We start from the raw sequence: 27292 nt of genomic DNA on the forward strand, positions 1-27292 counted from the left end.
TTATTATAGTTAATCTCTTAGCAACGGTAGGAGTCACTGCAGCACATGCCATGATAACTTGATGAATTAATTAGTACAACCTGGAGGACATTAAAAAGTTGCAGGGAGGAGGTGGGCCACCTCATCTGAACCAAGGACCACCTGTTACATCAAAATGAAAGCACTTTTAAATGAATTTAAATATGAAGCTTTCAGGAAAAATAGAAGAGCTGCTATTACACACACCAATTACCACATATTTAAAGAGTAGAGCTACTGTTTAGGACATGAAATACTGACTCGCTTGTTCACGATATGAGTTGTGTCAGAATCAGGGGGGTTTACCGCCACGGCCAAACAATGACCTGCTGCCGCCCACTCCACTAAGCCCCCACTCACAGCAATGATAAAGAAAATCAGACATTTAACACTCCAGCACACCCTTGCACACTTCTATACCCAACGCTCATCATAAAACCACTCCCACTGGTCTCGGAACAGCAGTGGCACATCGAACTTACTGATGACTCAGTTTAAAGCACAGACCGAGGCGGAGCCAAATGCACAGTCAGCAGAAGGGTACGTCATCATCGAGGCAGCGCATGAAGACCTGCAAGAGGACAGACGATAAGTGGGTCAACTGTCTGCAGTACACACATCCAGAGAGACTGAAGACAGATGTTGCTGCTGCTCCCAGCAGAGGGCCAGAGGCCAACATGAGGAATTACAGGTGAAACCATATCTCAACAACTTGGGGATATGATGTGAGTGGCTGCCATGGCAACGCTGGACAGGAGGAAGTTAAACTGACAGGATATGAGGCAAAGCAGCATGCCTTGTCCTGTGTAATGCTTGGACCGCAGGAAGACACATGGGATGGTCCTTTAATATCCTCCCCTGATTATTGATGATCACAGTCCTTACGCTATCTGTCTGCTGAAGGAGGTGCTGGGCAGCGAGCTGAGATACCCGTCTGTCTCACACTTATACAGAAACTTCAGTCTTCAGGGGTGTAGACTTACTTGCAGGAGCTGCTGGATTGCTGTATTGTCCCAGGATGGGACACAGAGACAATCTGCCTCCCCCAGCAGAGGATGCCTCATACTTACATCTAATCCTCGCACGGTGAAGCCTCACATATCAGCGGAGCCTCATCCAGAGGGAGGGAGGTTGAAGGTATTGCCAGACTGGAACTTTCTACTGTCTAATATCTCCACCGACTTCCACAGTAAAACTTCAGTTGATCTTTTAGTTGGTGCAGTTGATTTGTCCATAATCCAAATCAAACTTGAAATAAACTTAAAATCAAAAGGTCACTGAAGAACCACGGAAATGTATTCAACACAGGTAAAACAATTGCATTGTCCATACAGTCTTGGTCTTTTCTTAAAGGGTTATTTATCCTTTTCAAGCAGGCAGACATGAGAAGAAAGAAATAAGCGTACCTGCTGCCTCTCTTATTCTGGTAAAAAACTCTAGACCCTCTTGGGTGTATGCTGGTCCTATACATGCCAATCCTGCCTATGCTATATGACTATTTTATAATATGTAGCCGGTGTAATCACTGAGGCTATGGACGATTACACTTATAGTCTTTTAAAAACATTAGGTATTAAAGCACTACATAAAACAAAATATAATTTTCCAAATAATTTTTTCAATCAGTGCAAGCTCATAACAAACCCAACAGGACACACACTTTTACTGCCTGCATCCCAGACAGCAAAAGAAAGGTGTTTTATCCTGACGGTGCTCTTCTGGCTCCTGCTGGGCTCTCTTCCCCAGTAGCTGTGGTCATGGAGATGAGACGGCACATCACACATCTGTAACCGTTAGCATGCAGTTTAGGATAGGGCTCTGCTTAATTCAACGCAAATATATTTGACTGAAAATTAAATAAACTGGTTAATCCCTTCAACCTGCTGAGCTCACTGACGTTTCCCTTAATTAGACAAACATTTTTCTACTCTGTATGTAAATGTCAGTTTCTTTTTTCTTTCCTTTCTAATTTGTCTGCTTATTTATTTATAGTTGCAATATCACATGTAACTTGTCAGTATTGAAACAGCAATAACAAAAATGATCACTTAAATAAAACAATAAATGAAGGCTACATCTTGAGAAAAAAGTGGAAACTATTGGATCTTTAAAATGAGCACTTGGAGGTGGAGGCTGAATACAAACCTGTGCAATATCCAACATCTTATTTTACCCAAAGAAGTTTAAACAAGTAAATGCTGGATCACTTTGCTTTAAAAGCAGCAATTGCTTCAGACCTGGGCAGGTTACTTTGGTCTGCACATTCCAGTTATTTACACCAAAGACTTTAAAATGTTACTGAACAAACCTGACACTACATCAAAGTCAGTTCCCGGAGCTCTCAAAATTTAGACACATCTAGGCTTAAATTCAGTCGAGGCGTTGAATAAAATGGCTTGAAAAAGTCCTTCAAATGATCTTAAACTCCTTGTAATCTCACATTTTTAGCAACTTCGTTTTAGCAACCAGTTTCATACGTCAGCACCAAGACAAGCTGCCGATCCTAACAATTTAAGTATTTCTTTACAGAAGTATTATTTTACAAACAAAAAATGAATAGTTTCTGTCACCAAGTTAAAAGAAGAGGGGACATGTAAAAATCCAAATATATTTAGCATTGAAACTTAGTTAACTAAGTTAACTGACAAGGTTGTTAGCTGCACATCAGTGGTTAAATAGCCATATGTCTAATTAAATATGTTTAGGACAGTCTATTCCCCCTGCTCGGACTGACAGGCACTGTGCTGGACCTGTGTCACCTGTTTAGTGAGCAGGTTTAGTAAATAGTCTATAATATGAATGTTGGTGTTAGCTAGCATACTTTATGTAGCTACCTGTCATGACAGCAGGCCAAGTTAGTTCAAAGGTCAAACTTCAATGTTTGGAAACACAAAAACAACAGAGGCAGGTTCACCTAGTTCAATGCAGCGCGTCTCTTCCATCTTTGTGAACCTTTAGTTTGGTGTTGTAAAGCTCAGAAAACAGACAGAGGTTAACCAGCTGTTGCTCCACGTTACATCTGGATACAGCTGTGAAGTCACCGCACGTGCTCCAGCTCTAATCGACGTGGGCCTCAACAGTGAGTCCTAAACTGGAGTCCATATGAAGTAGCCTAAGTCTCTCTTAAATTTGTTCATATGGTGCACAATGCCAGATACAAGTTACAGAGGTCTATTATAATAAGATAAATCTTCAGTTTTTTTTTTTTTAATTTTTAAACTCATTCCATTAATCGACTTTTCCACAGAACATAAATGAATGACTACATCATTTGCAGCATATGATGACCTAAAACGTATTCCAGTCTGAAACTTGCAGTTTCTCTGAGCAGAAGTTGTTATAACTTCAAATATGGGCTGGCCTTTTCTCCTTTGTTGACTGTTGTTTATTTATAAAGCGTCACTAATTAGACAACCATTTCTCACAAGGAGCTCTGGTACTTGTCAACTCACTCTACAGACTGGCCTCACTTGCAGCTTCCAACAACAAATTCTGAGCTTGGAGAAAGTTTGCTTTCAGACATGCTGCTCAAGCCTTCTAGAGTAATTTACAACAGATTTTGTTGCTTCATACTCAGATGAATCTGAGAGGAGGATTCATTAGGGAAATCCTTTATCTTAATTCCAAATGTTTTTGGTGAAGACGATTGATCAATACTTTCCCAATACTTATATTTACCCTTGTGTTTTCATGAATTTGGTGAATTTCTTTGACTGTAATCTCAGTTTTCCTTTTTGAGCTTCTGAATATGATTTATAATTTACAAATGTGTCTATTACACAAAATCAACTTGAAGTACATAAAATAAGATTGCAGTAAATAAAAACCATTAGTACAATAGAATGTAACAAACAATTGTTTAAAAAAGCAATGTTTTAGTGCAGCCTTCCTTAGTATTCAAGAGTCATTACGCATTTTGAAAACTCTTCTTAAAAACTTGCAAAAAGCACATTTGTTCAAGCAGTATAGCACAATTTTGAATTCATCGTAGCCTACTTTACTCAAGTATTTCATTTGTATGATCATTTATACTTGTATTTCAAAGCATTTCAGGGAGAAATACTTGACTTTCTACTTGACTACATTATTTGAAAGTTACTGCCACACTCTGCCACACTCTTCCCTAGAATGATAAATAATCACCAAATGATCATCTTTGCTACTGACCGACTCATTCAAGAGGCTCGTTTAAACATGATGTTAACTGAAGGATCCGCTAGGTGGCGAAATTAGGCTGTGTAAGCAACATCATGAGTTACCTAAACCAATTGGAGGACTCAGAGCTACCTGTTGGACCAGACTCATAGTTGCTTAATAATAATAACAATCATAATAATAATAATTATTATTAATATTATAATGATAACAGTAATAATCTTGGGCCACTCCTGGAAATGACAAAAAAAAAAATCACATCTGGATCTTTCAGCTGACCTACGGTGACCAGTGCTGAAAATTCAGCATCACTCCTACTATTCCGAGTGACTAAATGGCCTAATTTAAGAGGTTTGTTTGTGTCGTTGTCTTTGCATGCCATGCAGTGAAACAACACCAGCAAATGCTGCAGTTCTTCAAGCTATACAGTGATAGTACTCCACCAGTCAGTGTGTTCAAGAACAGTCTGTCACTTAGATTTTCACATGAGGGAGTAGACATATTGGTTCTCAGACTTAGGTCTGTAGAACCAATCCCAGCCCTGCAGTGAAAGGTGCACTGCAGTGCACAAAAATTCACATATTGTGCTCAGGGCTGTTCGTATTTTTTTTTTGCTGTTGGTTTTCTATACGACCCATTTAATTTATAAACCATGTTATCTAAGAATGTTGGTACCGCAATGCAGGTCAAAAAAAACAAGTAAATTAAAGGATGATGAAACAGTCGACTTATTTCTCTCGCCTCTCTCTATCGCTCTCTCTCCCTCCCTCTCTCACAAACACACACACACACAGAGATACACACTTCATCAGCCCATCCTCTCGCTCTAATTAGAGGGAGTGGTTCAATAATGCGCCAACCTCCGCCAGCAGCCGAAGAGTTAAATTGTCGAGCCTGTTGTTGAACGCGCCATCCAACCGGGCTGTGTCGCTAAGGGAAGACAGGCTTCTCGTGGAGAAGCAACAGATCCCCAGCTGGAAAAAAAACAAGCCCACATCTGGCACACGAGCGGAGCAGTTTCAGCAGGAAGGACTGGTGGGATATTTCAGTGCATGGTTAAATGCGCCACTGGATCCTTGTCAGGCGTCTTCGTGCTGTGTGGAGAACAGAAAAAGTTGTCACTAATAGTTGTGGATTTTGGCGTTGCAGCATTTATGTAAAATTTGTCTACAAGGGGGCGAGGAGTGACACGTTAGTTCAGGCTCAGCGGTTGGTGCTGTAGGCCCCCACCGTCGTGCGTAATTAGCCAATATTCGTCTTTTTTTTTTTTTTTTTACCGGCAGCATCCTTCTCTTCATGGACGGGAAATTGGTTCCACATCTGGAGGCATCGATTTTAGTCACATTGCCCAATCGGTTCGACGACAGCATTTAAATAACACATACCTGCGTTTTGTCGCGACACCAGACTGAGCTGTAACAGGTGGTTTTTATTGAGCGTCTCACTTTGGCGCTGTCGAGACCATTATCTTTTGGATAAATGAGCCACACAGGCCGTTTTACGGACTGGGCTCTGAAATGAGGGCGCACTTTGCGTTAAGTTTTTGATTTTCGGACGAGTGGACAACAGTTTGTAACGGAGGGGCGAACAGCCGGAAGGTCTCTGCTTCTCAATGATAAGCTCGGTGTGTGTTTCGTCTTACCGAGGGCGCAAGTCAGGCAACAAACCTCCGTCCAAATCATGTCTGAAGGAGGAGATGGCCAGGGGGGAAGACTCGGACAAAATTATCATCAACGTGGGCGGCACTCGACATGAAACCTACAAGAGCACCCTCAGGACCCTGCCGGGGACCCGCCTGGCGTGGCTGGCGGACCCGGACACGCAGGTCAGGTCCGACTCGGACGCTGCGCCCCCGAGTGCCACCGAGTTCTTCTTCGACAGACACCCGGGCATCTTCGCGTACGTGCTCAACTACTACCGGACCGGCAAGCTGCACTGCCCGGCCGACGTCTGCGGGCCGCTCTTCGAGGAGGAGCTCGCGTTTTGGGGGATAGACGAGACCGACGTGGAGCCGTGCTGCTGGATGACCTACCGCCAGCACCGGGACGCGGAGGAGGCCCTTGAAATATTCGAAACGCCGGACCTGGAGGACACCGACGACGACAGAGAGATGCCCAGGCGGTTCGGCATCGAGGACTGTCCCGATAGGTCGAGGGGCTGCTGCGAAGTTTGGCAGCCGAAGATCTGGGCCCTGTTTGACGACCCGTACTCCTCCAGAGCAGCCAGGGTGAGTTCACCAGGTGTTTCCTCTTTTCAGCGCTTTGGTGACCATATGTCAGTGTGAGACCATAAAAAGCCTGCAAGTGATTTTCCATTTAGGGGGAAAAGGCGCACACGTACTTATCAACAGGTGTCCCTACCAGGCTCAGCCAATCAGGCTGCAACAGGTAGCCTACAGGTAGCCACGACCTCAAGTCTCTGCGTTGGGATGGATCTGACCTGCCCGCGTTTGTGTTTACACTTTCCAATGCGAAGGTTTTACCTCTCATACTACCAGATGTTTTAGTCTGTATCTCACTCTGATCTGAAGAATCAGCCGCTCAGTCCAATTTGTGTTTACTTTATTTCACCACTCAACATCAGTACTGGTTACTGGGAACATAAAATCAACACAGGACACAGTAAAACAACAATGAAACAAGTTAAAGATATTAAACAATAGCTAAAACCTGCTGTCTAGTCAGTACATTTGCCAAGTATGTCAAGTGTACTGGAATCCAGATTTCAGTTGAGTCCACATTCGCCTGAAATTGTGCTGATTTATTTATTTATTTATTTATTTTTTACTTGGTAGTAAAATCTACCAGAGAATATAAACTCAGTGCTGCTGCTCTTTTTGTTCCTGGCGACACTGCTATCCATCGGTTTCAGGTGAAAGCTGTATCTGTTGGAGTTTGAAACCAGTCTGGGAAGTGGAAGCTTGATGTGGTTCCTTGTATGGACACGTCTGCTACCTGACCACAGCTCGTATCTTCACATCTGTTTCACTGAATGTGTTTCCAAGAACAGACATGGAGGGAATAACCAGGAATTGAAAGAGAACATCCTCAGAAGAGAAGCACAGTGAACATTCTCTTTAATGTGCTCAACATTATAACAACAGTAAAACAAAAAAAAGGAAATTCTTATAAACCTTTTGACCAACACACAGCTTTATGATCATTTGTTTTAGCTGATTAATATATGGCTTTCTGTTTGTGCATGTAACACAGAGCCAGTAAAAACGCAAATGACTGAGTGTTTTACTGATGTGGGAAAAGTGAATATGAAATGAAACTATGACCAAACTATCCATCTGATTTGCCTCCTAGAAAGCAGGCCCCCTAGAAAATAAATGAACATACAACCACATTATTATCTTCACTGTGTTAGAACATTACTTTGGAGATATTAGGGCTCACATGCACTTTATGGCCAAAAGTATGTGGCCACCTTGTCCTGTTTCAACAGGACTTTGCCCCTGTGCACAAAGTCCATAAATACATTACTTCTCCATCCTGATGTGGAAGAACTTGGCTGGCCTGCACAGAGCCCTGACCGCAACCTCATCGAACACCGCTGGGATCACCTACGGCCCCGACTACTACCCAGGCCTTATTGTCAAAACATCAGTTGCCAAACTCACTAATGCTTTTGTGGCTGAATGGGAGCAAATCCCTCCAGACATGTTCCAAGATCTTGTGGAAAGCCTCTCCAGAAGAGTGGAGGGTGTCACAGCAGCAGATTGATGCCTAGAGTTTTTAACAGTCACACATGGGAGTAAAGTTCAGGTGTCCACATTTTGGTTAACCCTTGTGTTTTGTTGACATTGGCTTCACCTCCTCATCGTTTGGGGTCCCACAGACTTCACTGCTACATGTGTAAAAATAATGATAATCAATGTAAAATCAATCCAATTTTTTTTCATTAAATATATTTTTCTTCTCTCCTGACCCAATATGTAGAACTGTATTGATGTGGTAACTTTAACAGAAATGTCCATAAAGCATTGTTATTGCACCAAAAAGTAAGTATGTAATGTTTGATATATTATGAGGGCTATGCATAAACAAATACAGTCAGTTGCCAGTTTATGAGGTACAACTAGATAAAACCAATGCAGTCTAATACAGCAGCGCTACAATAAATCCTACCTTCATGACTGTTATAATGCACGATTTTTGTTGAAACCATTTTAGAGAGATGTTGATTCAGCTGTGTTGCTCCTTTTGGAGGCTGTAGTTTGTGGTGCTGTTGACCCGTTTCAGGTTATGTTAAGAGGTGTTTCCAATATTTATCCTACCCTCACTGATATAAACATGGTGGACAAAATATCGGAAAAACGTATCAATGTAACGCAATACAACTCAGCGGCACCACATAACTCCATCCTCCAAAATAATCATAAATTTGGATCGACACCTCTCTGAAACAGTTTCAACACAAACTGCACACTCTAACCCTCATGAAGGAGGATGTTTTGCAGGACTGTTTTGTTAGACTGCATTAGTTTTAGCCTGGTGAACCTAGTAAACTGCCAGCTGAGTGTATATATTTGTTTGCCAAAAAGTCGTTCTCAGACAGAACTCTACAGTATGTTATCATATATAGTTACCTATGTTTGGGATCAGTTAGATCGCAGAGTGATCTAACTCTCCGTCAGACCTGTAGCGAACAAACTTGTATAAAAATTCAAATAAATGTACAGTATTTGCGGTTGGGGAGGGATGATTCTGCGTAAAAAAGCCGTCAACACCAATCACAGACACAGAGCATATGAAAATCCTTTATATCTAACTTTTCAAATTTTCAATTAATCTGTTAGTTATAGCCTCGACTAATCACTTTGGCTCTAAAAATGTAAGGAAATAGTGCAAAAATGTATTTTCCCAGAGCCCAAGGTATTGTCTTCATATATCATCATATCTTCATCATATTTGACAAATTCTCACCTTTGATAAGCTGGAAGCAGAGAATCTTTGGCATTTGATTATCAAAACAGTATTATTTTCCTATTGATCAACTAATCGACTGATCGTTTCAGTCCTATATATTTCACCAAGTTTCTTTAGCGGACTTCCGAAACACGTCATGAAAGCAAAATGATTCTCATATAAATAGGAAAAGTCATGATGTATGACACTGATAAAACAATGTTTCTGATTATAAAAAAAGGGTCTGTGGATTCCTGGATCCGGCTTCTCACCCGTCACTACACACATTTGTTTTGTTTTAAATAATTACAAAAGATGACACATTTATCTTACAACACATTTTATGGCCTGCATGCTCTCCAGACAACTGGTCAGTAATGTGAATAGCAGTTTTTTTCAGTTCTCAGTTAAATTTATGTTATGGAATTGTGGCAAATTACTGAAAATACGGAAAATGCTGTTTCATGATAGAAATACAGGGCTGGTGAAGTGTTCCCACACATCCTGTTCAAGGTTTGCACTCGAAGATCCTCGAAACACGAGTGTTTGAAAGGCTGCAGGATTGTACATCCATTTACAGTAAATCACACTGTATATTCATGAGGAGAAAGGGGTCTAAATGCACATAGAAAAAAAATACAGAGAAATAGAGAAAACTAAACTTATCATCCATTTAGAACAACATTAAGAAATGTAATTGTACGTCACCCATTTTACAATGCTGAGTGAAACACCTCTGCCGCATTTTTGGTGGATTTCTCGTCGTTGGTGAATAATGTTTTATACAAAGATCTACATCATGTCACGGTTTAAGTGTTTTTTAAAAGTATTATATTAGTATTCTAAGTTTATTATGATGAAAAAGGTACACTTCTGTTTGTTTTATGGGCAAAATAAATGTTGCTGTGTTGTAAATTAAAATCAATTTTCTCTCATTACATACACAGGGGATGTCCTCCTTCTGTTTGAAAGCATGCTATGGCTAATGGCTCAGCAACAAAAGCAGAGTGCTTAGTGGAGTAAACGTGAAAGCAAGTATCGAGTGTCACTATAGCAGGAGTTGTCAGGCAAATGGCCAGGAGCTTTCATCAGGCAAAAAGAAAAATGCATTTAGATCAGATAGAGAGACTGATGCTCACTCAAATTTCTGTTTGCCTGCTTGTCGAGTTGAATGATCTATTCAGAGACTCCCACAGTGATGCACAAGTATAATAACATGCCAGTCGCGCTACAAATACTGTTTATTTTAGCTTCTCGTCCAAGTGGCAATTGCGGGCCGTCACAGTGGAACAGCCGACATCTCTGAGTCACAGCTGCCACTGCGTCGGTGCCGTCTGAAGATGACCCACGCTGTGCCTGCCAGTTAATCACATCTGTCTCTCACAGTCGGAATACTTGTAAACTAATTTATTCGGATTTGTTAAGGTCTTCAAATAGTAGCAGTGTAGATGTGAATCTTTCTGGAAGTATTTAATAAGAATGAGTGAGGGCGGATCCATATTGACCCGGTCATAATGTTCTCTGTCCATTTCCTCTCCAGCCGATTCATGTATATATGTTTGTTCTGTGTGCATCCTGAATGGACACAGAGAGCATTTTGAGGGACTCACGTTACATTGATGGCCTTTTTGTTTGTTTCAAAGAGCCTTTAAGCTCATCTCAGGTAATGTGAATCTTCAAAAGCCTGAGGGAAGTTGATTTGTCCATCGTTTAAGCCGCATCCTCTTCAGGATCAACCAGGACTGGAGGTGCAGCTCTGTGAAAGACAGCACATGAGACTTCTGCACTAATGATGGCACCCTCACAAATCCCAGACATGAGAGTATTGTATACAGTGCCACCCCAGTGAGTGCAACAGCTTTAACATACAGTGCAGTCAGCAGGTCATAGGACCGTAATGGCTCTGTACTCCATCACAGTGGATTTGAAATGGAACCCATCAGATTAACACTTTGAATTGCAACCTTTTACAATCATGCTAGTGGCATGGCTGCATGGATGACGATGTCAGTCGATTCACCGCTTTGGTCCAGACTAAAATATATCAACAAATTTTTAGATGGAATTCCATGCAGTTTTGCACAGATTTTAATGGTCCCCAGAGGATGAATCGCACTGACTTGGGTAATCCCCTGACCTTTCCTCTATTGCATCCATGAGGTTGACATATTTGTTTTTTAGTTAATGTCTCAAAAACTATTGAATGGATTGCCATAAAATTTGGGACAGAAAGGAATCGCGTCTTTAGGATGAATTGTGATAACTCTAATTAATCCCCTTAGTTTTTCTTCCAGCGCTGTCATCAGATCAAAATTGTCCAATACTTTTTTTGACCTGCAAAACTAATGACATTCCCATCATCCTCATTTCTACTTTGTGTTTAGTGATAGTTAGTGAAAATTAGCATGCTAACACACTACCCTAAGATGGTTAACATGGTAAAAATATATATACTTTCTAAACATCAGCATGTCAGCATTTTCATTTTAGCATGTTAATACACTGATGTTAATCTTTAGCTCAAAGCCTAATTAAAGAATTACAGAGCCACTAGCGGGGCCATAGACTCTTGGTCTTGTTGTACACAGGTTCCAATTTTAGCGGACAGTAACTGGATAAGTTAAGATAACCTTACTGTTAAGTCATCGTGATTAATATTTGTCCATAAATTTATTGTAGTCAACAACTGGATGATGTTTACGACTCATATGTAGCCAGCAGCACACTTGTTTCTTCCCTGGTGATGCTTTACCAGGTCGACCTGGCAAATCTGTACTGCAGCCCTTCTCATTTCTTGCTTGCTTAGAGGCCTTTTGTCATCAGTCTGGTCTTCAAAAAGTGAAACACATGGTTAGTTGGAATAAGGTCAGATGACTGACTTGGCAAGTCAAATCATTCCTGTTAAGCCCTAAAAAACTCTTGGCTGTCTGGTCCACATATTTGAGGTGGCTGACCTGCTGCATTGTCCTAAATTGGAGGGGTGAGTATTAATAGACCTACAGTTTCTTCACAGTCCACCAAATATGGACATTAACACTCTCAAACAACTTTAAAGTTGAAGGTCAGAACTTTAACCTCATGGTTTCTCTTTTAGCCCAGTTTGTTGAAGAATAGAGCCAAAACAATGAAAACACATCATTGCATTAATAGTATTAGTATAGACACAGGTAACGTATGCAAAACAAGTGCAAGTGTTTAATTAAAATAAATACCTGACAATATGTTATTCCAGTTTAAACACCTGTAGAGCTCCATGGCACTGATATATTATTGAGCTTTGTAATCTCGGTTTTCTTACATGTGACACTTTGACTTGACATTGAGATGAAGTTTTTATATTTTATTGTATATTGTATATTGTATTTGTGGTAATGGGCTTCAACTTATCAGTGGTGAGTAATTAAAGCTGCCTTTCCCACAGGAAAAAGAAGTGTATTTTCTCCCACATACAGGAAGAAATCAATTTGTCTTTGCTATGAGAACAAGGGATTGACTGATGTGGGATTCTTACGGTCTGACATGTCTTATCTGGAGTATCTATTAGCCAATATAAAATGCTCTTTTTCTGTTAGTTTTGTTTTGATTTTATCAAGGCATTTTTTAAATTAACATTTACATTCAAATTTATTACCCCTGGATGATTTTGGACTAGGTAGTTTGTTTGTTGTTAATTAGAGGAGATCACAGACATCTATGTATCATTTAATTGTTATTTATAAAGATTTACTTTAAAGATTTATTTAAATGATATTTATATATTTATTAAATATTGATATTGGGATAACCTTAAAAAGAAGTATATATTGACATTTCACCTTTTGTCATCAGGGAATTATGTGAATGTTTTCACTTGTGAAATATTAATAATGTCAGCACATCTTAGTCAAAACCTCACTTCTCTTTGTGAGGCTGAGATGATGTTTAACAAACAATTAACATTCCCTTAAAAAGGAAAAATATTGGTCAACGTCTTTCAGTAAGTTGCTTTAATCATCGCTGATTATGAAACATATTCTCACACGTCACGTTCCTTCTCAGTGTGACACCGAGCTGATAAATAATAAAGGAGTGTTGTGAGCTGAACCTCTTATTCTTCTGGGTCCAGCTTTCACAGCCCTGACACCTTTCCCTGCTACTCTGTGAATGGATCACAGGATTTGATTTTTCACACATCATCAAAGCGGCACAGCCTCGTTAAGGAGACTTTTATAACACTGAATTCTCAGCGAAGGAGGGGTGTAATCCTGTGTGATTATGTTGGTTGTTTATTCTGCTCAGTTCTAAGTTGTCTGCTGAAAATAGATTGGCTGTGTTGCTGTGAGATCTAGAGATGCATCAGAAAGTCTGCAATGAGTTGCAGACAAATAAAGAGAAATCAATAAATACACATAAGTGAAAATATAACCTTTGTTCCACACAAACCAAAGAGCAACTGGAAGTGATGCTGATTGCTGGTGTTTGAGCTGCAACTTAACTGTCATTGTCAATGTGATTTTCCCTTGTTAAAAAACCTTCGGATAGAAAAGTTTAAATGTTTCCTTGATTAAATTAAATAATTTGAAATAGAAGCATTTGATGGAAATAACAACACTGAATTAACAGTGTATCTGGAGAGAAGATTGGCCAAGCAGATCAAGTGGTGTGTTTATCAACTCCAGACCTCAGTAGGATTGCAGAAAGTATGTTTTTATTCAGAGGGAAGAGATGACGATAACTTTAACTTAATACATTTGCACATTTTAAACATCTGTCATATAAGTGGAGTTGGTATTTTTACAGGCTACTATTTAAAGAGATTTTAAAGGGTTTGATAGATGAACAGTGCTGAATATTTAACGATTATTTTTCTACATGCTGAGATTTCTGGTTCAACTTTCTGGCCTGTATTTTGTTTGGAGACAAAACTTTCCACTTGTTTGAATTTCAAGGTACTCAGACACCATCACACATGTACACTGCTTTTTTAAACCTCGGCTAAAGGTTCCCTTTCTAGGTTTTCTTTAAAATTCTCGTTATCCGGTCCCTTTACTGGATGATCTGCCTCTCTGTATCCTCCTCTTCACTGACAAGATGTTCTGCTCTGTGTAGGAGTGTCTTCACCACTGATCTTTTATGTTGTAAGTGCTGGTTTTTGGATGTAGCAGTGTCCTGGTCCTGCTGTAATTTATTAATCAATGATGAAGGTGGATTAAAGCTGAAAGTTACTCAGTGCCCCTCATTAGCAGGGAGTCAAAAGTTATAACTGTGTCTTAGACCTTCTCTAATATTTTGGTAATGTTTTCTGTTCCATTCAGCTATTACACGCACAGCTGGCAGGCTGAGTAGTGGACATTATTTCTCCTCTGTCCGCAGGCTGCTCTTGTCAGCTTTGCAGCTGCTGACTGCTCAGAGGGCTTGTTGTTTTGGTTCTAGCGTATAGCATGTCTGTGTTAGTAACAGGGTGTGATGCTGAACAGCTGGAGGTGATAGCTGCGATGGGACTCCCCAGCTGCTGCACACCGATGCACAGCCCGCTGCCTGTTGAGTGTCATGTCACACTCCCCCCCGCTCTGATTTTCCCAGCTGGGACTGGGTGGCCATCCCCTCTGGGGACCTCTGCTCTATCTGCACACTGACTCCAGATGACCTTGAACTGATATGTTTTTGGCACCAGTGGCATTACATATCATCAAAGTCTTAATTAGACTCTGCTGCTGTAGGTGCGGTGCTAAGAGAATTTTACATAATTTGCATCATCATTCATATAAATCATAAAGTATTTCAGTGGTAAGATTTGTTGGACCTCTTTTTTTTGAAAAAAGTGTTGGACGAAGTGTTCAGATGCCTAAAGCAGCTATAATCAGTATTTTTAATTAACAATGGATCAAATGAGTGTATTGAATGTAATGTGAAGCATGTTGCTTGTAGTGATGAACTCAGAGAATTATTTACCAACTCTGCATTTCCCCTCAGCTCCAAGGGGCTTTTAAGCATCTTTTACTCATTGTTTTGCTTCATGCTCACTGGTCATATGGCTTCATTTCCAGCTGCAGCAGGCAGCTGTTTTCAGTGGATAAAGCTCTGATAATCCCACTCTACACTACCTGCTCAGCACCAAACAGCAGACAGACACAGTTAGTGACCAGCTGGTGAACATAGTGGAGCATTTAGCAGCTAAACAGCCAGATATTTCCCTCAGCTGTTGGTGGAGACCAAAAACAGAGCTAAAAAAAGAGTGAGCATCAGACTTACATTCACCAAGTGGCCAAAAACACATCTCCAAATGAATGCTTATGATGGTACTTATCTGCTGGATGTGTAAATAGAAAAACTGTTTACCTACCTAAGTGTTGTCTTTAAATCTTATCTCTAATACTACAGGTTTGAGTAAAAGTAGTAATTCTGTGGGTGGGCAGAAACAGGACAGAGACAAACAGAAAAGACATGCAGTATAAAACTAATGAATAAGTTATATAAATAATATTATACAGTGTTTGTATCAGCTTCAACCCTCAGCAGGATTGTTGAAGCTACATTATCACGCTCAGGAAATGAAAAATTAAAAGCTCTGTGTCAACATTCATCTTGCCTCATAATGATTCTTGCTTGTATAACATCAGCAGGCTCAGCAGACCAACAAGGAGACACTCTGTGGTGGCAAAGAGACATTATGGTAATCACTTTAAACTGCATTTAAAGTTTCCACTACTTAGCTGTAGACATGATATTGTGGTCTCCCTCTGTATCAGGACTTAAATAAACTATACAGACCCTTTTAAGTGCTGCAATGTTTATTGAACAAGACAAAGACTTGCAGACATGAACACATGCAAGTAGTGAAAGTACAAACAGCCAGAGAGAAAAACACTTCACTACAACCCAAAAAAAGGCTCTCAGCAAGCGAAGTGGCAGTCATGCAGCTACAGACACATACACACAGGTGTAAGACCAGGCTGCTTCATGTTATTGTTGGATGTTTGGGTTGAGCCTTTTATGAGCAGAGCAAATAGTTTTTGTGTGTTCTAGGACCTCCAGCACCTTCCCTGCAGAGGTGCCCCTGGCTGCAGATACCCGACTCTGTTTAGTTCTGGGATAAACCGTTTGGCATTTGAGTAAACTGAACGCTGTCAGGACCTGTTAGGCTCATCACAAGCATCTGAACAGAAGCAGCGCTCACAGGTTTTATTTGGTGGCTGCTAGTTTGTTGATTTTGCCATACCAGAACTCATTAAGGGAGCCATTTCTAGGTGATGTTATTTGTCACAGTCAAAAGAATCTGATAATGTGCAAGAAGATATTTATTTATACTCAGCAAAATGAAATATGTCACTTGGAAAGAATACTTTATGAATAGGTGCATGAGACCAATACAGAGATATAACTGATGATGAATCATGCCCATACTCTGTTAAAAACCCCTGTAACAAGCAAGGACTTGTGTATAAAAGTAAAAGTAGGAAAGAAGAAAAAAAAAGGGGGGGGGGGGGTCAGTCTGTGTGTGTGTGTGTGTGGGGAGGGGGGCGCGTCTCAGGCATGATCAACTGAGCCAATTACAGGCCCCAGACAGTACCTGGAAGAAGGAGAGAAGGGAGATGTATACACAGGATCGAAATATTGGGGGATGAAAGGAGGGAGGAGAGGATGAATGGATGTAGGGATAGACAGAGTGAGGGATGAGGTAGGATGGTAAATGGATGAAGGGAAGGGAAAGGGAGGTTGGGTTGACCATGTATCAATACATGGTCAACCTTGCAAAGGTGATTAGATGTGTGTTAAGGGGTGGCTCTGCTCTCAAACCTAAGTTAACTATAAAACTTGATGTCAAACTTGTGCTTTTGGTTCAAAAGCCCTTTTTATTCTTGTCTACTTATTCTTTGATTAGATATATCCTAAAGTGTATCCTGTATTTAGGCAGAGTTGTCATATGGCAGTTTGTGTTAAGACATGATTGCAGGAATCACTGGTGGTAAGTAAGTTCAATCTACTGATTTGTTGCAGGGTGGGAGGTGGGACGAGGGTGCGATCACAAACACCCCACATGTTACGCCCTCTAGATGCGCTGTAGCTTGTTGCTGGCAGATAAAAAGAATTGACTGTTGAGACCACTGTGTCACAGAGGTGGCCAATTTGTGTCTACAATCTCCCCAGTGGATCTAGCAGTGATAATGGGAATATATGCAAAGTTAAATATACTTTAAATAAGTCAACATTATACCCTGACGCATTTCAGAAGTTTAGATACTTTGGTTAAATGTGGGAAAAAAAGTGGGTGCAGTTTCAGCTGAGGAAGCTATTAAACAAGTATTGTGTTGGTACAGTATCAGTACATATCGGCACTGTTATAAGAAATTTCCAAGCCCTTTTTATCCATGGGCTTGCAGAGATGCATAGATTATTGTATGTTGGACCAGTAATCTATTCCTTCAAGCTCCTTCTGTAACAGCTCTTGCTCGGATGTTTACACTGAACTCCATTACACACGTATTTGAGAATCTATGAATGAATGTAAATTAGTACTTCATTCATTTTTATTCAATAAGGCTGTTCAAACAAATTCAGTGTTAATGAAAAACATGAAATTGAAAATACTGATTATAATAACTTGTCTTTACATTTTTAAATATACTTGTGTATTTTCTATTTGAGTTTCACTAGGGAAAAATCTTGGTTTTGTTGATGCATATGATAGAGAGGAGTCATAAAATAATTTCACATGGTTAAAGTCCTCTGCTCTGAAATGTGCTTAATCAGCCGCTAATCCACCCATGTGGTTAAGTTCTGTGTTTATGCTGTTTGTCTTGTTGTGATGCGCCTTGCGACTCAGTCCTGTAACACACCAAACACGCTGTGCAGTTAGCTCTGGTGCTGTTCAGGGAAACTGTGTCCATGCAACAGGGGGAACTCTGAGGTCCTCCAGGGGCAGGCCTTCCCTCTTGTCCTGTGGCTCAGTCCTCGTCTTAGAGCTGTGAGCGCCTCAGAGCTCTGCAGGGACAAAGCAAAAGAAGGTTGTTGTGGTAAGGAGCAGCACATTATCTGGGTGCAAAATAGAGATATGAACAGTTTTGTATTGTATCTTTGCATGTGTACAGCATCTCAGTTTTTGCTGTTTTGAACATAAATTGCAAGCAGCCAGTTATTATTCTTCCAACTGATTAATCTCCATAAACTGTCCAGGTCTTATTTATTTTGTTTATTCCACTGTGAATTAGTGTCCCCATCGGAGATTACATGCTTTATTTGTTTTTTCTAATCACAGACCCAAACACTATAAAGCTAACTGAAATGTGAGGCCCCGGAGGGAGAAAATGGCTAAGTGCATGCAAGGCACAGGTACATATTTATCCAGCTGGAAGATTAGAAAGGCTGGAGAGGCATTACAATTTGTCCAGGTTTTAGTAAACAATAAAGACAGATCGGGTATGATTAGCACAGGAGGTTAACACAAACATGGACAGGCTCAGTTATATTGTTGGATCAGGTGAATACCGTGCAGCCACGGCATTCAGTTTACCTTCCAAGAACTGTAAAAGCGGTTCAACTTCATTTGCCATTTTGTTTGTATTTGTATTTTCAAGAAATTATTTGCATTATATTATATTGTATTTGTATCAGAGGGAGAACTTACAGCAAAAGAGATGTTCCCGTCACTGAAACATGTCAGATAAACCTGACAACGGGGCAGGTGAATATGCTGTCAGTCTTTCATGACTCAGCTCATTGTCCAGAGTTTCTCCTTCCCTTATCCCCTGCTGTTCTGTGCCTTCAGGCTCTGCATGTCTTTTCACTTCCCCCTTCTCCTGCTGTGCTCAGACTGGCTGGAGAGTCTTTATGACATGTGTTGTTGCCAGATTAACCTCCTTTGCCTGAGCAAAATTTAATCATAAAACTATTTTCTTTTTGATGTATTTGAAAGACACCTGGCAACAGTGGCTCCTTGGCCGGCTTAGTAAATCAGTTCACACAGTGTTGATGCCGTGTGAGCGCCCCCTGCTGTCCCTGACTGGCAGGGCTCATGTTAATAGAATCACATTTTCTCTCAGCATGATTCAGTCTCTGTGTTCATGGGAGTAATTGGTTTGAAATTGGTCTGTTTTTTCTGAGAACATTGTCCTGGCTGCTTTTGCAGATTAAAAAAATATATATCTATATCTTCAGTCACTAATCTTCAAACTAGACTGGTAGTAGACAATCACAACATTGAATTGTCTCTTGACAGTTTATGTCATGGGGAGACAGTAGAATAAGTAGACTATATTTGACGTTTTGGGGGCTTCCACTAAGGCTACATTATTAGTACAAAATGATAATATGAAATAGTTGTGACTCTATGATCTTAACTATTCATGTTTGCATTGGTTTCAGGGAGCAAAGATTTTTACTGTAGTGCATTTTTGCACCTTTATTTTTAGTTTTTCAAAGCCACATAGCAACAGCTACAAACTCGAAACTTGAACTCATAATGTCTTGTCTTGATATGACCCTTTAATTGCAAAATTGTGAACTTATCTGTGTTAAAACTGAACTGCAACGATTGGTTGATTAATTGAATAGATGATCAACAAAATTAATATGCAGTCATTTTTATAATCAAATAATTGTTTTTATAATTTCATAAACGCAAAAATGCAAAATATTTGCTCGTTCCAGCTTCTCAACGTGAGAATTAGATGCTTTTCTTTGTCATATATGATAGTAAACTGACTATGTTTGGGTTTAGGACATATAAAGACATATATTAGACGTATAAAGGCCATTTTCCAATATTTTCCAACAAAGAGAAAACAAAGAGCCATGTTAGGAGCTAAAGCATGTCTGTATTTTACATTCACTATAAGAAATATTTTCCTTTCAAATACTGAGTTGATCCATTCTTCTTCCACTGTACTTGTTGCTGCATTCATCTAATCCTGGTAAAATTATTGCGGATACCTTTTTTTTTTTTCCCCCAAATGGGGCCACCTGCTTCTCATATTTTTTGGGGTTTGACAAATTGGTCAGAGTCTCCCTTCTCCTTTGTATTATTCCCTCTGCCTTCTGCGCACAGTGAGCATAGTTAGATACATGCAAAAATAACTAAACAGACAATGGTCCGTCAAAATAAACTTGCATCCTGCCTCTGATGTTGTCAACGTTTGTGTCTTATCATATTTTTTTGTGCCTGAGTTAAGTGGTCCCATATCAGTGTGTCCATTAATTTAGTCTTGCTTATTGTCAATCACCTGACACTCACTGCCTCTGCCAGAAAATAATCCCTCAAAGCATGTCGCTTTACAGACTTGATTGGCATATCCATTCTTTGTTGTTAGTGATACTGTAAAGTTTGCAGATAAAAGAAATTCTGTAATATAATTATATATGTTGTGGATTGAAAAACAGTTTGCAGGAGGCACACATCCATCAGACAAAGGTTTTAATGGGAACTCTTGCACCACGCAAGACTTGAAAGTATGATAAACACTGTATTGATTACTTATTATATGTGGGAGGACATAACATTGTGCTTATTATCGATGACTAAGTGTTTCATCTCCTCTCCAGGGAGTTGCATTTGCCTCTCTCTTCTTCATCCTGGTGTCCATCACCACCTTCTGCCTGGAGACCCATGAAGCCTTCAATGAACTGCAGAACAGGACAGAGCGGGTTGTCGTGGGCAACATCACAGTCGAAGTGGAGAGGAGAGAGATGGTAACCAAACCCATCCTCACACTGGTAGAGGGCATCTGTGTGATCTGGTTCACATTTGAATTTTTGGTGCGTATCGTCTGCTGCCCAGACAAGGTGGTCTTCATCAAAAACACACTAAACATCATTGACTTTGTGGCCATTCTGCCCTTCTACCTGGAGATGGGCCTGAGCAGTCTGTCATCCAAAGCTGCCAGCGACGTGCTGGGCTTCCTCCGAGTGGTGCGGTTTGTTCGGATCCTCCGGATCTTCAAACTGACGCGGCACTTTGTAGGCCTGCGCGTTCTGGGCCACACGCTGAAGGCCAGTGTCAATGAATTCCTCCTACTCATTATCTTCTTGGCACTGGGTGTACTTATCTTCGCCACCATGATTTACTACGCTGAGCGCATCGGAGCCAGGCCCGACGACCCAACAGGCTCCAACCACACACACTTCAAGAACATCCCCATCAGCTTCTGGTGGGCAGTGGTTACCATGACGACATTGGGCTACGGAGACATGTACCCACAGACGTGGCTGGGCATGATGGTGGGGGCGCTGTGCGCGCTAGCTGGGGTGCTGACCATCGCCATGCCGGTCCCCGTCATCGTCAATAACTTTGGGATGTACTACTCGCTGGCTATGGCTAAACAAAAGCTGCCAAAAAAGAAGAAGAAGCACAACCCCAACCCAGACGCTCCGACTGATTCGGCCTCGTTTGGGAAGTCTGAAACAAACTCACACAGAGACAGCACGCAGAGCGACACATGTCCGCTGGCTGCTGAAGAGAGTGTCAGCAGGAACCGTTCAGGTCAGGCTACAATGCAGTAATAAAGGGTCAGTTCTCTCAAATTAGAGAAAAAACTTTTCTCACTTACCTTTTGTGGTGTGTGGCCATGCAAATGGTTCGGTCTTATTTGCTGAGCTTTTCATTCCTGAGTTTTCAGCTGCTAATCCAATACAAAGAAGATGATGTTTGTGGCACTCACCTCATTGAAAAATTACCTTTTAATTCAAACAGTAATGTCTCCTTCAAGAAACAGGGTCCTAGTTACTCTAAATAATCCACAGACCTCACTTTCCACTACATGAATATTCTTTTTAAAAATTGTTATCTGTGTTTTCTGTGGATTATCCAGAGGTGTTCTTTAAGTTTTTTTTTTGTTTTTTTTACATTGGTGTGAACAGCACAAACTAATTTCTATGCACCTTAATTGTATTTAGAAAGAAATCTTAGTGCAGACTCTCTCAGACCTGGGCAAGTAAAACCAAAACTATGTGCATGGCTAAATAGAACTAGAGGTAAGTGAGGAAATGCTTTTTTTGTCATTTGGGTGAACTCACCCTCTAAGCTAATTTTAATGTTTATTGTGTTTGTTCATTAGGTTCTTAATTTAGAAAGGTTATTTTGTTAAACCTGTTCATTTAATCGGATGATTCATCTTTAGGAACCCACATTATAAATATTTGATTGGTCCTGTGCCTAATAGTAACATAAAGGGCCACTGTAATTCTAGTCTTACAGTACTTGAAGCTTGTAAGTTTGCCTGACAGATGAATCGCACTTAGTCATAAAGACAGTATCAAATGACTCTTTGTAACATTTCAGTCAAATTAGATTTCATCACAGAAAAATACCGATTTTATGCAATATACTCCTTCTTTGTCTGGGCCCTTGGGGGAGGCTCAGTAAAAGCTTTGGCATTTACGTTGCGGTGTGTTTTTGTCGTCCATTCAGATTCCAAACAGAATGGGGATGCAAATGTCGCCCTTTCCGAGGAGGAAGGCTGCAGCCTGACCCAGCCACTGTCCCCCAGTGAAAAATGGTCCCTGCGGTGCACCCGAGGGAGAGACAAGACTAAGAAAGAGGCCACATGCTTCCTCCTAACCTCTGGAGACCACAGTGTCCATACTGGTAGGTTACATACATGTCAGTATGTACCTGAATATCTTCATTTACTGTTTGTGTGCACATTGTACTGAGTGCTTGCTGCAGAGTAGCAGTTCTGCAGTTTCAGTTCACTTCCCTGAGAAAATTCAAATTGGTTTCTGCAGGTCACCAAGTATTTTATTATTCCTCAACAGTTGCTCTCTAGGAATTAAACAGTGTATTCAAGGAAGTTCTACTAGTTGAGTCCAGGATTTAGCCAAATGCAACTGGTTCCTATTTTTGCTCACATATATGCTTATGTGCTTTTTTGCAGAGAGTTAGATAAGAAGATGAGTAATAAGATCATTTCTGTACACTAAGGACACCTTAGCTTAGCATAAGACTGGAAACAGAGGGAAACAGCTAGCCTTCCTAGGTCCAAAGGCACTGGTACCTCTAAAGCTCACTGATTAACACATTATATCTCTACTTCCTGGAGCCGCCGGTGTTTGCCTGGCAATGGTGAAGATGCTAGAAAGTCACAAACAAGCAAGATATAACGTGTTAATTACTGAGCTTTAGAGGTGCTGGTAGGCTAATTTCATTACCTTTTTGGACAGAGACTAACTGTTCTCCACTGTTTCCAGTCTTATGCTGACCCAGGTTAACCATCGCTTGGTTAAATAGCTTCATATATAGCACTAGAGATATGAGAGTGGCATTAATCTTGCCCTTCAACTCCCAGCAATAAAAAGGAAAGAAGTGCATTCCTCAAAATGTTGAACTATACTTTTAACTGAGCCACCTGTCATTAGTACATGTCTCTGTGTTCAGAAGGTTGAACGAGACTAAAAGTCTTCAACCAGGCTTGCAGCCCACACTGTAAACACACACCAGAAAACACAGTAGATGAATGGATGGATGAAAACTGGAGAGTAAATTTTGCTAATATTAGATCCTCAGCAGCAGTAGGGCAAAAAATTAAGATTTGGCCATAGGCTTGTGGTCAAGGAAGGATCATGTTGTTAGATAAGCGTTATTCTGAGATGTTATCTAAATTTTCTGTTTTAGTTTTAAAGGTACTGTATGATATGATATATGATATATGATACATTTAGAGGCTATGATACATGGGGAAAATTTTGCCCTGATGCGCGCACTCAGCACAGACAAAAACTCTTTGGATTCATCCTCTGGGTACTATGAATGTCTTTAAAATAGTATGGCAATCCATGTATCAACACTGAGATATTTCAGTCTTCAACTAACAGACGTTGCCATCCCTAGGGCCGTGCCACTAGCATGGCTAAAGGATGGTGTAACTGTCTTTAGACTCACCACAAAAAGCTTTGTGTCTGCTGCTGAAAAGGTGAGAGAAAACTCCAGGTTATGTATCCAATTCCTTTCTAAACATCTATCATCTCTCTTGTAACCTCCAACTGACTAAAGGCAGTTTTTAGTCATTATTCGCAAGACAGATCAAAAGGAAATCAATGAAAGCGCTTTGTAGTACTAATCATGCATCATCCATCTGTCTGTGTGCGCGTTCAGTGAAAGAGCTTCTCTTTGATAACCACCTTCATTCAGTGCTGCCAGGTCAAAGTTAGTAGTAACACAAGGTACCAAACAACCTGTTGTGGCAAAATATGTAAGAAAAAGCCCTATATACTCAAGAACATAAATTCAGTCAGAGACACTTGCGTCAAAGACCTGACCATTCATAGCAAATGGTTATACAGTTAGGTTTTTGCAGAAAAGGCTCTGCTGTTTGAGGGAGTGCTCAAGGAATCCCAGCAGCGATGTGGATTTTGCTACCATAGACAGAAGAGGTTGAGATGGAGGAGGGAACTGCGGCTGCAAATGGCGTTTGCAGCCGCAGTAACAGTAAGGAGGCGCAACGTTATAATGTCTGCGATGTAAACACGACTGAACATGATTGGAAGCTGCTAGCTACACAGCTATGAATGAGCCCGTATTTGTAGAGCATACTGCAATGGGCCAGAGCTAATCAGCCAATGCAAGTGTGACTTCAGTGCTCTGCCTGAACTAACGCTATGCTTCATTTCAGGGTTCAAGTACAAGTATTTGTAATGTAAGTTTGATTCACTCAGTCATCTTGCGGTTGCATCGATACACCTTTAACCACGGACTGTCTCAGTGATTACTAACATCATGCAACACTAATATTCTGTAATTGTGACTATTTTAAACAGCCGTCTGAAACAGGTAACATCGGCACAATGAAGTAGGTGATGTTCCTTTAACTCTCTCAATTGGCATCTGCTGTAGCCTGCTGTCTCTCTCTGCTTGAATGGCTGTTGGATCTCACATCTGAGCATCCCAAAGTACCGAAAAGCCCCTTGTGAGAAGAGGCTCTATATTTGGCAGCCATGGATTCATTCCTGACATCCTGAGCACACATCCCACCCAGTCGACATCCTGACTCTCGTCAGCAAACAGCCCAATGACACCGAAGGTGTTTTCCTGCAAAACTGCACTTCATCGAGATGCATTTTTCTACCAAAAGCTCCTTAGCACATCACCACTGAGAGAAAAAACAACATATAAATGGGGCACTTACTGTAGCTTGGCTCCTTTGAGAGTATATAAAATTGTATTTGAATGCGTTTCCTGGAAGCCTTGTCAATCATTTCATGTGTTGAGTGTTTTAAACTGGTGTAGGTGAATGGCACGTTGTCACATGCAGATGAAAAAAAAAATCACACAACCTCAGTTATATCTGACAGCTAAATGAGAAGAAGGGATGTTTGTGGACATGTAGTTATGCTCAGGGGAGGAAATCATCTGTCAATATAAAATTACAGCCTCACAGTGGGAAACACATAAACACAGAAAAACACAAACCGTCCCCGGCCTGCTTTCACACTGAGATCTCTAATAATACGCTAAATGATCTGGCCAGCTCGTGAAAACACCATGCGAGCTTTCTCCTGATCACTGAATCAAAAACAATGGGAAGCTGAGCAAAGCCAGAACACCTCAAAACTAATCTTTGCAAGAGAGAGGGGGGGGTAATTCAATCTTGAGCTCTGTATCTGGTGAGTATGTGGATAATGACATCCCAGTCTATTACAAGAAAATATCACACATACACAATGCATTTTAGTGCACATTACTTGCAAAAAGGGTTCAATCGGACTTCCACTGTTTCGCAACAATGTTAAAAACTGTTGCGGCAGAATTCAAAATCAAAACTCCTTGTTTTTGTCCAATATGTAAAAGACTACCTTTGTATTTGCAGCTATTTTGAGTTAGATGGAGATAAATTAAGGCGCCGTGGCTATGCTCTTCACAGCTATGCCCATAGGGGATGGTGTTAGGTTAATTCCTGGCTTACAGGATATAAGGTATGGATAATATTTCACCAGAGCAGTATGGCAGGAAGCAGAGAAAAAGACAGATGGATGCAGTAGGTCTGCTCAGATGGTTATCAGTGACAGGAAATGGTCACCCACCCTGCAGTGGGAACAAAATGCTGGTGGATTTGAAGTGATTAAGGTCGTCACGGGGAGCCTGTGACAGTGTTAGCACTTGCCTTTCACAATATATACATACAAAAGCAACCACTGTCCTGGTCGAAAGCACCTTGTTGAGAGCACATTGTCTCTGCGTTGTGACAACTGCCTGCTCATAATGGTGTGGCAAAACATTTAAGTGCTGCTAAGAGGAAGCAGCAGGCGGATATACAGACGAGCAAAGAAAAGGCTGCTGTGCGCGGATGAGCCCCCCTGTTCCCAAGTGACTCCCCTGGATGATTGCCACTAATAGGTTTCCATTAACAAGAAGGGTTGGTCAAAGTGAAGTCTTTTTGTCTGTCTGTGATGGAGAGCCGAAATATTATTTGATTAATCTATTAGTTAGTCCGAAAATTATCAATAACAGTTTTAGGAACTGACGAATTATTTAGTAGAAGTTATTTATCAAGTGAAAATGGCCAACATGCACTGACCTATGCTTCTTGAAATTTTAGGATTTTCAGCTTTTCTTTGTTTTATATGACTGTAAATTGAATGTCTTTGAGTTTTGAACTGGTATTCAGACAAAACAAGCAATTTGAAGCCGTCACCTTGGGCTCTGGGAACATGTGATCTCATTACTACCATCTTATGATATTTATAGATTTTTAAAAAAATCGATTAATCAAAAAACAATCAAAGGATTGACTAACAGTAAAAATATTCTTTAGTTGCAGCCCTACTTTGGCTGGTTCATAGCCTGAACAGGCTTTTGTTCAGCAGAGATGTTTAATTACATTACATCAAAAACTATTATACTGCGGGTCTATTTTCTAGGTCTTTCATGCTCATATCTTAAGTCACTGTGTCAGTTCATTGTATTGCTGTCCTTTGTGTTTCCTACAGACAGCTGTAAAGACATCCTCGCTGCCACTGGAAACTATGCTCAGCCGGAGGTCACCACTCTTACCTGATGCTGATTGGCTATGAAAAGGAGAAAGAGCATGAAATCGCAGTGGAGTACATGCTGAGCAGAGCTTCACCTCTGGCCCCTGCTTTCTTTTCCTTCCTGAATGAACTGCAGACCGGATTCTTTTTATTCAGGACACCTTCTTTTTGTTTTTTTGTTTCTGTCATACATCCAACACCCTGTGGTGGAAAGATTTACCACATGTACACTCTTTTACATGTTATAGAGCATTTTGCATGTATTGCGT

The 27292-nt window shown here is 40.6% G+C and overlaps 1 protein-coding gene across 1 annotated transcript; it reads left to right on the top strand.

The window, feature by feature from the left end:
* The first annotated feature begins 5476 nt into the window (after positions 1–5476).
* On the top strand, positions 5477–27208 carry kcnc4 (potassium voltage-gated channel, Shaw-related subfamily, member 4). Its single transcript, XM_040152971.1, has 4 exons — positions 5477–6400; positions 20604–21540; positions 22468–22644; positions 26982–27208. Exons 1-4 carry the CDS (start codon positions 5786–5788, stop codon positions 27047–27049), a joined length of 1797 nt encoding a protein of 598 aa, XP_040008905.1. The 5' UTR covers positions 5477–5785; the 3' UTR covers positions 27050–27208.
* Positions 27209–27292: the final 84 nt, after the last annotated feature.

Source organism: Xiphias gladius, chromosome 18, assembly GCF_016859285.1.
Source record: "Xiphias gladius isolate SHS-SW01 ecotype Sanya breed wild chromosome 18, ASM1685928v1, whole genome shotgun sequence".
NCBI classification, from domain to species: Eukaryota; Metazoa; Chordata; class Actinopteri; order Istiophoriformes; family Xiphiidae; genus Xiphias; species Xiphias gladius.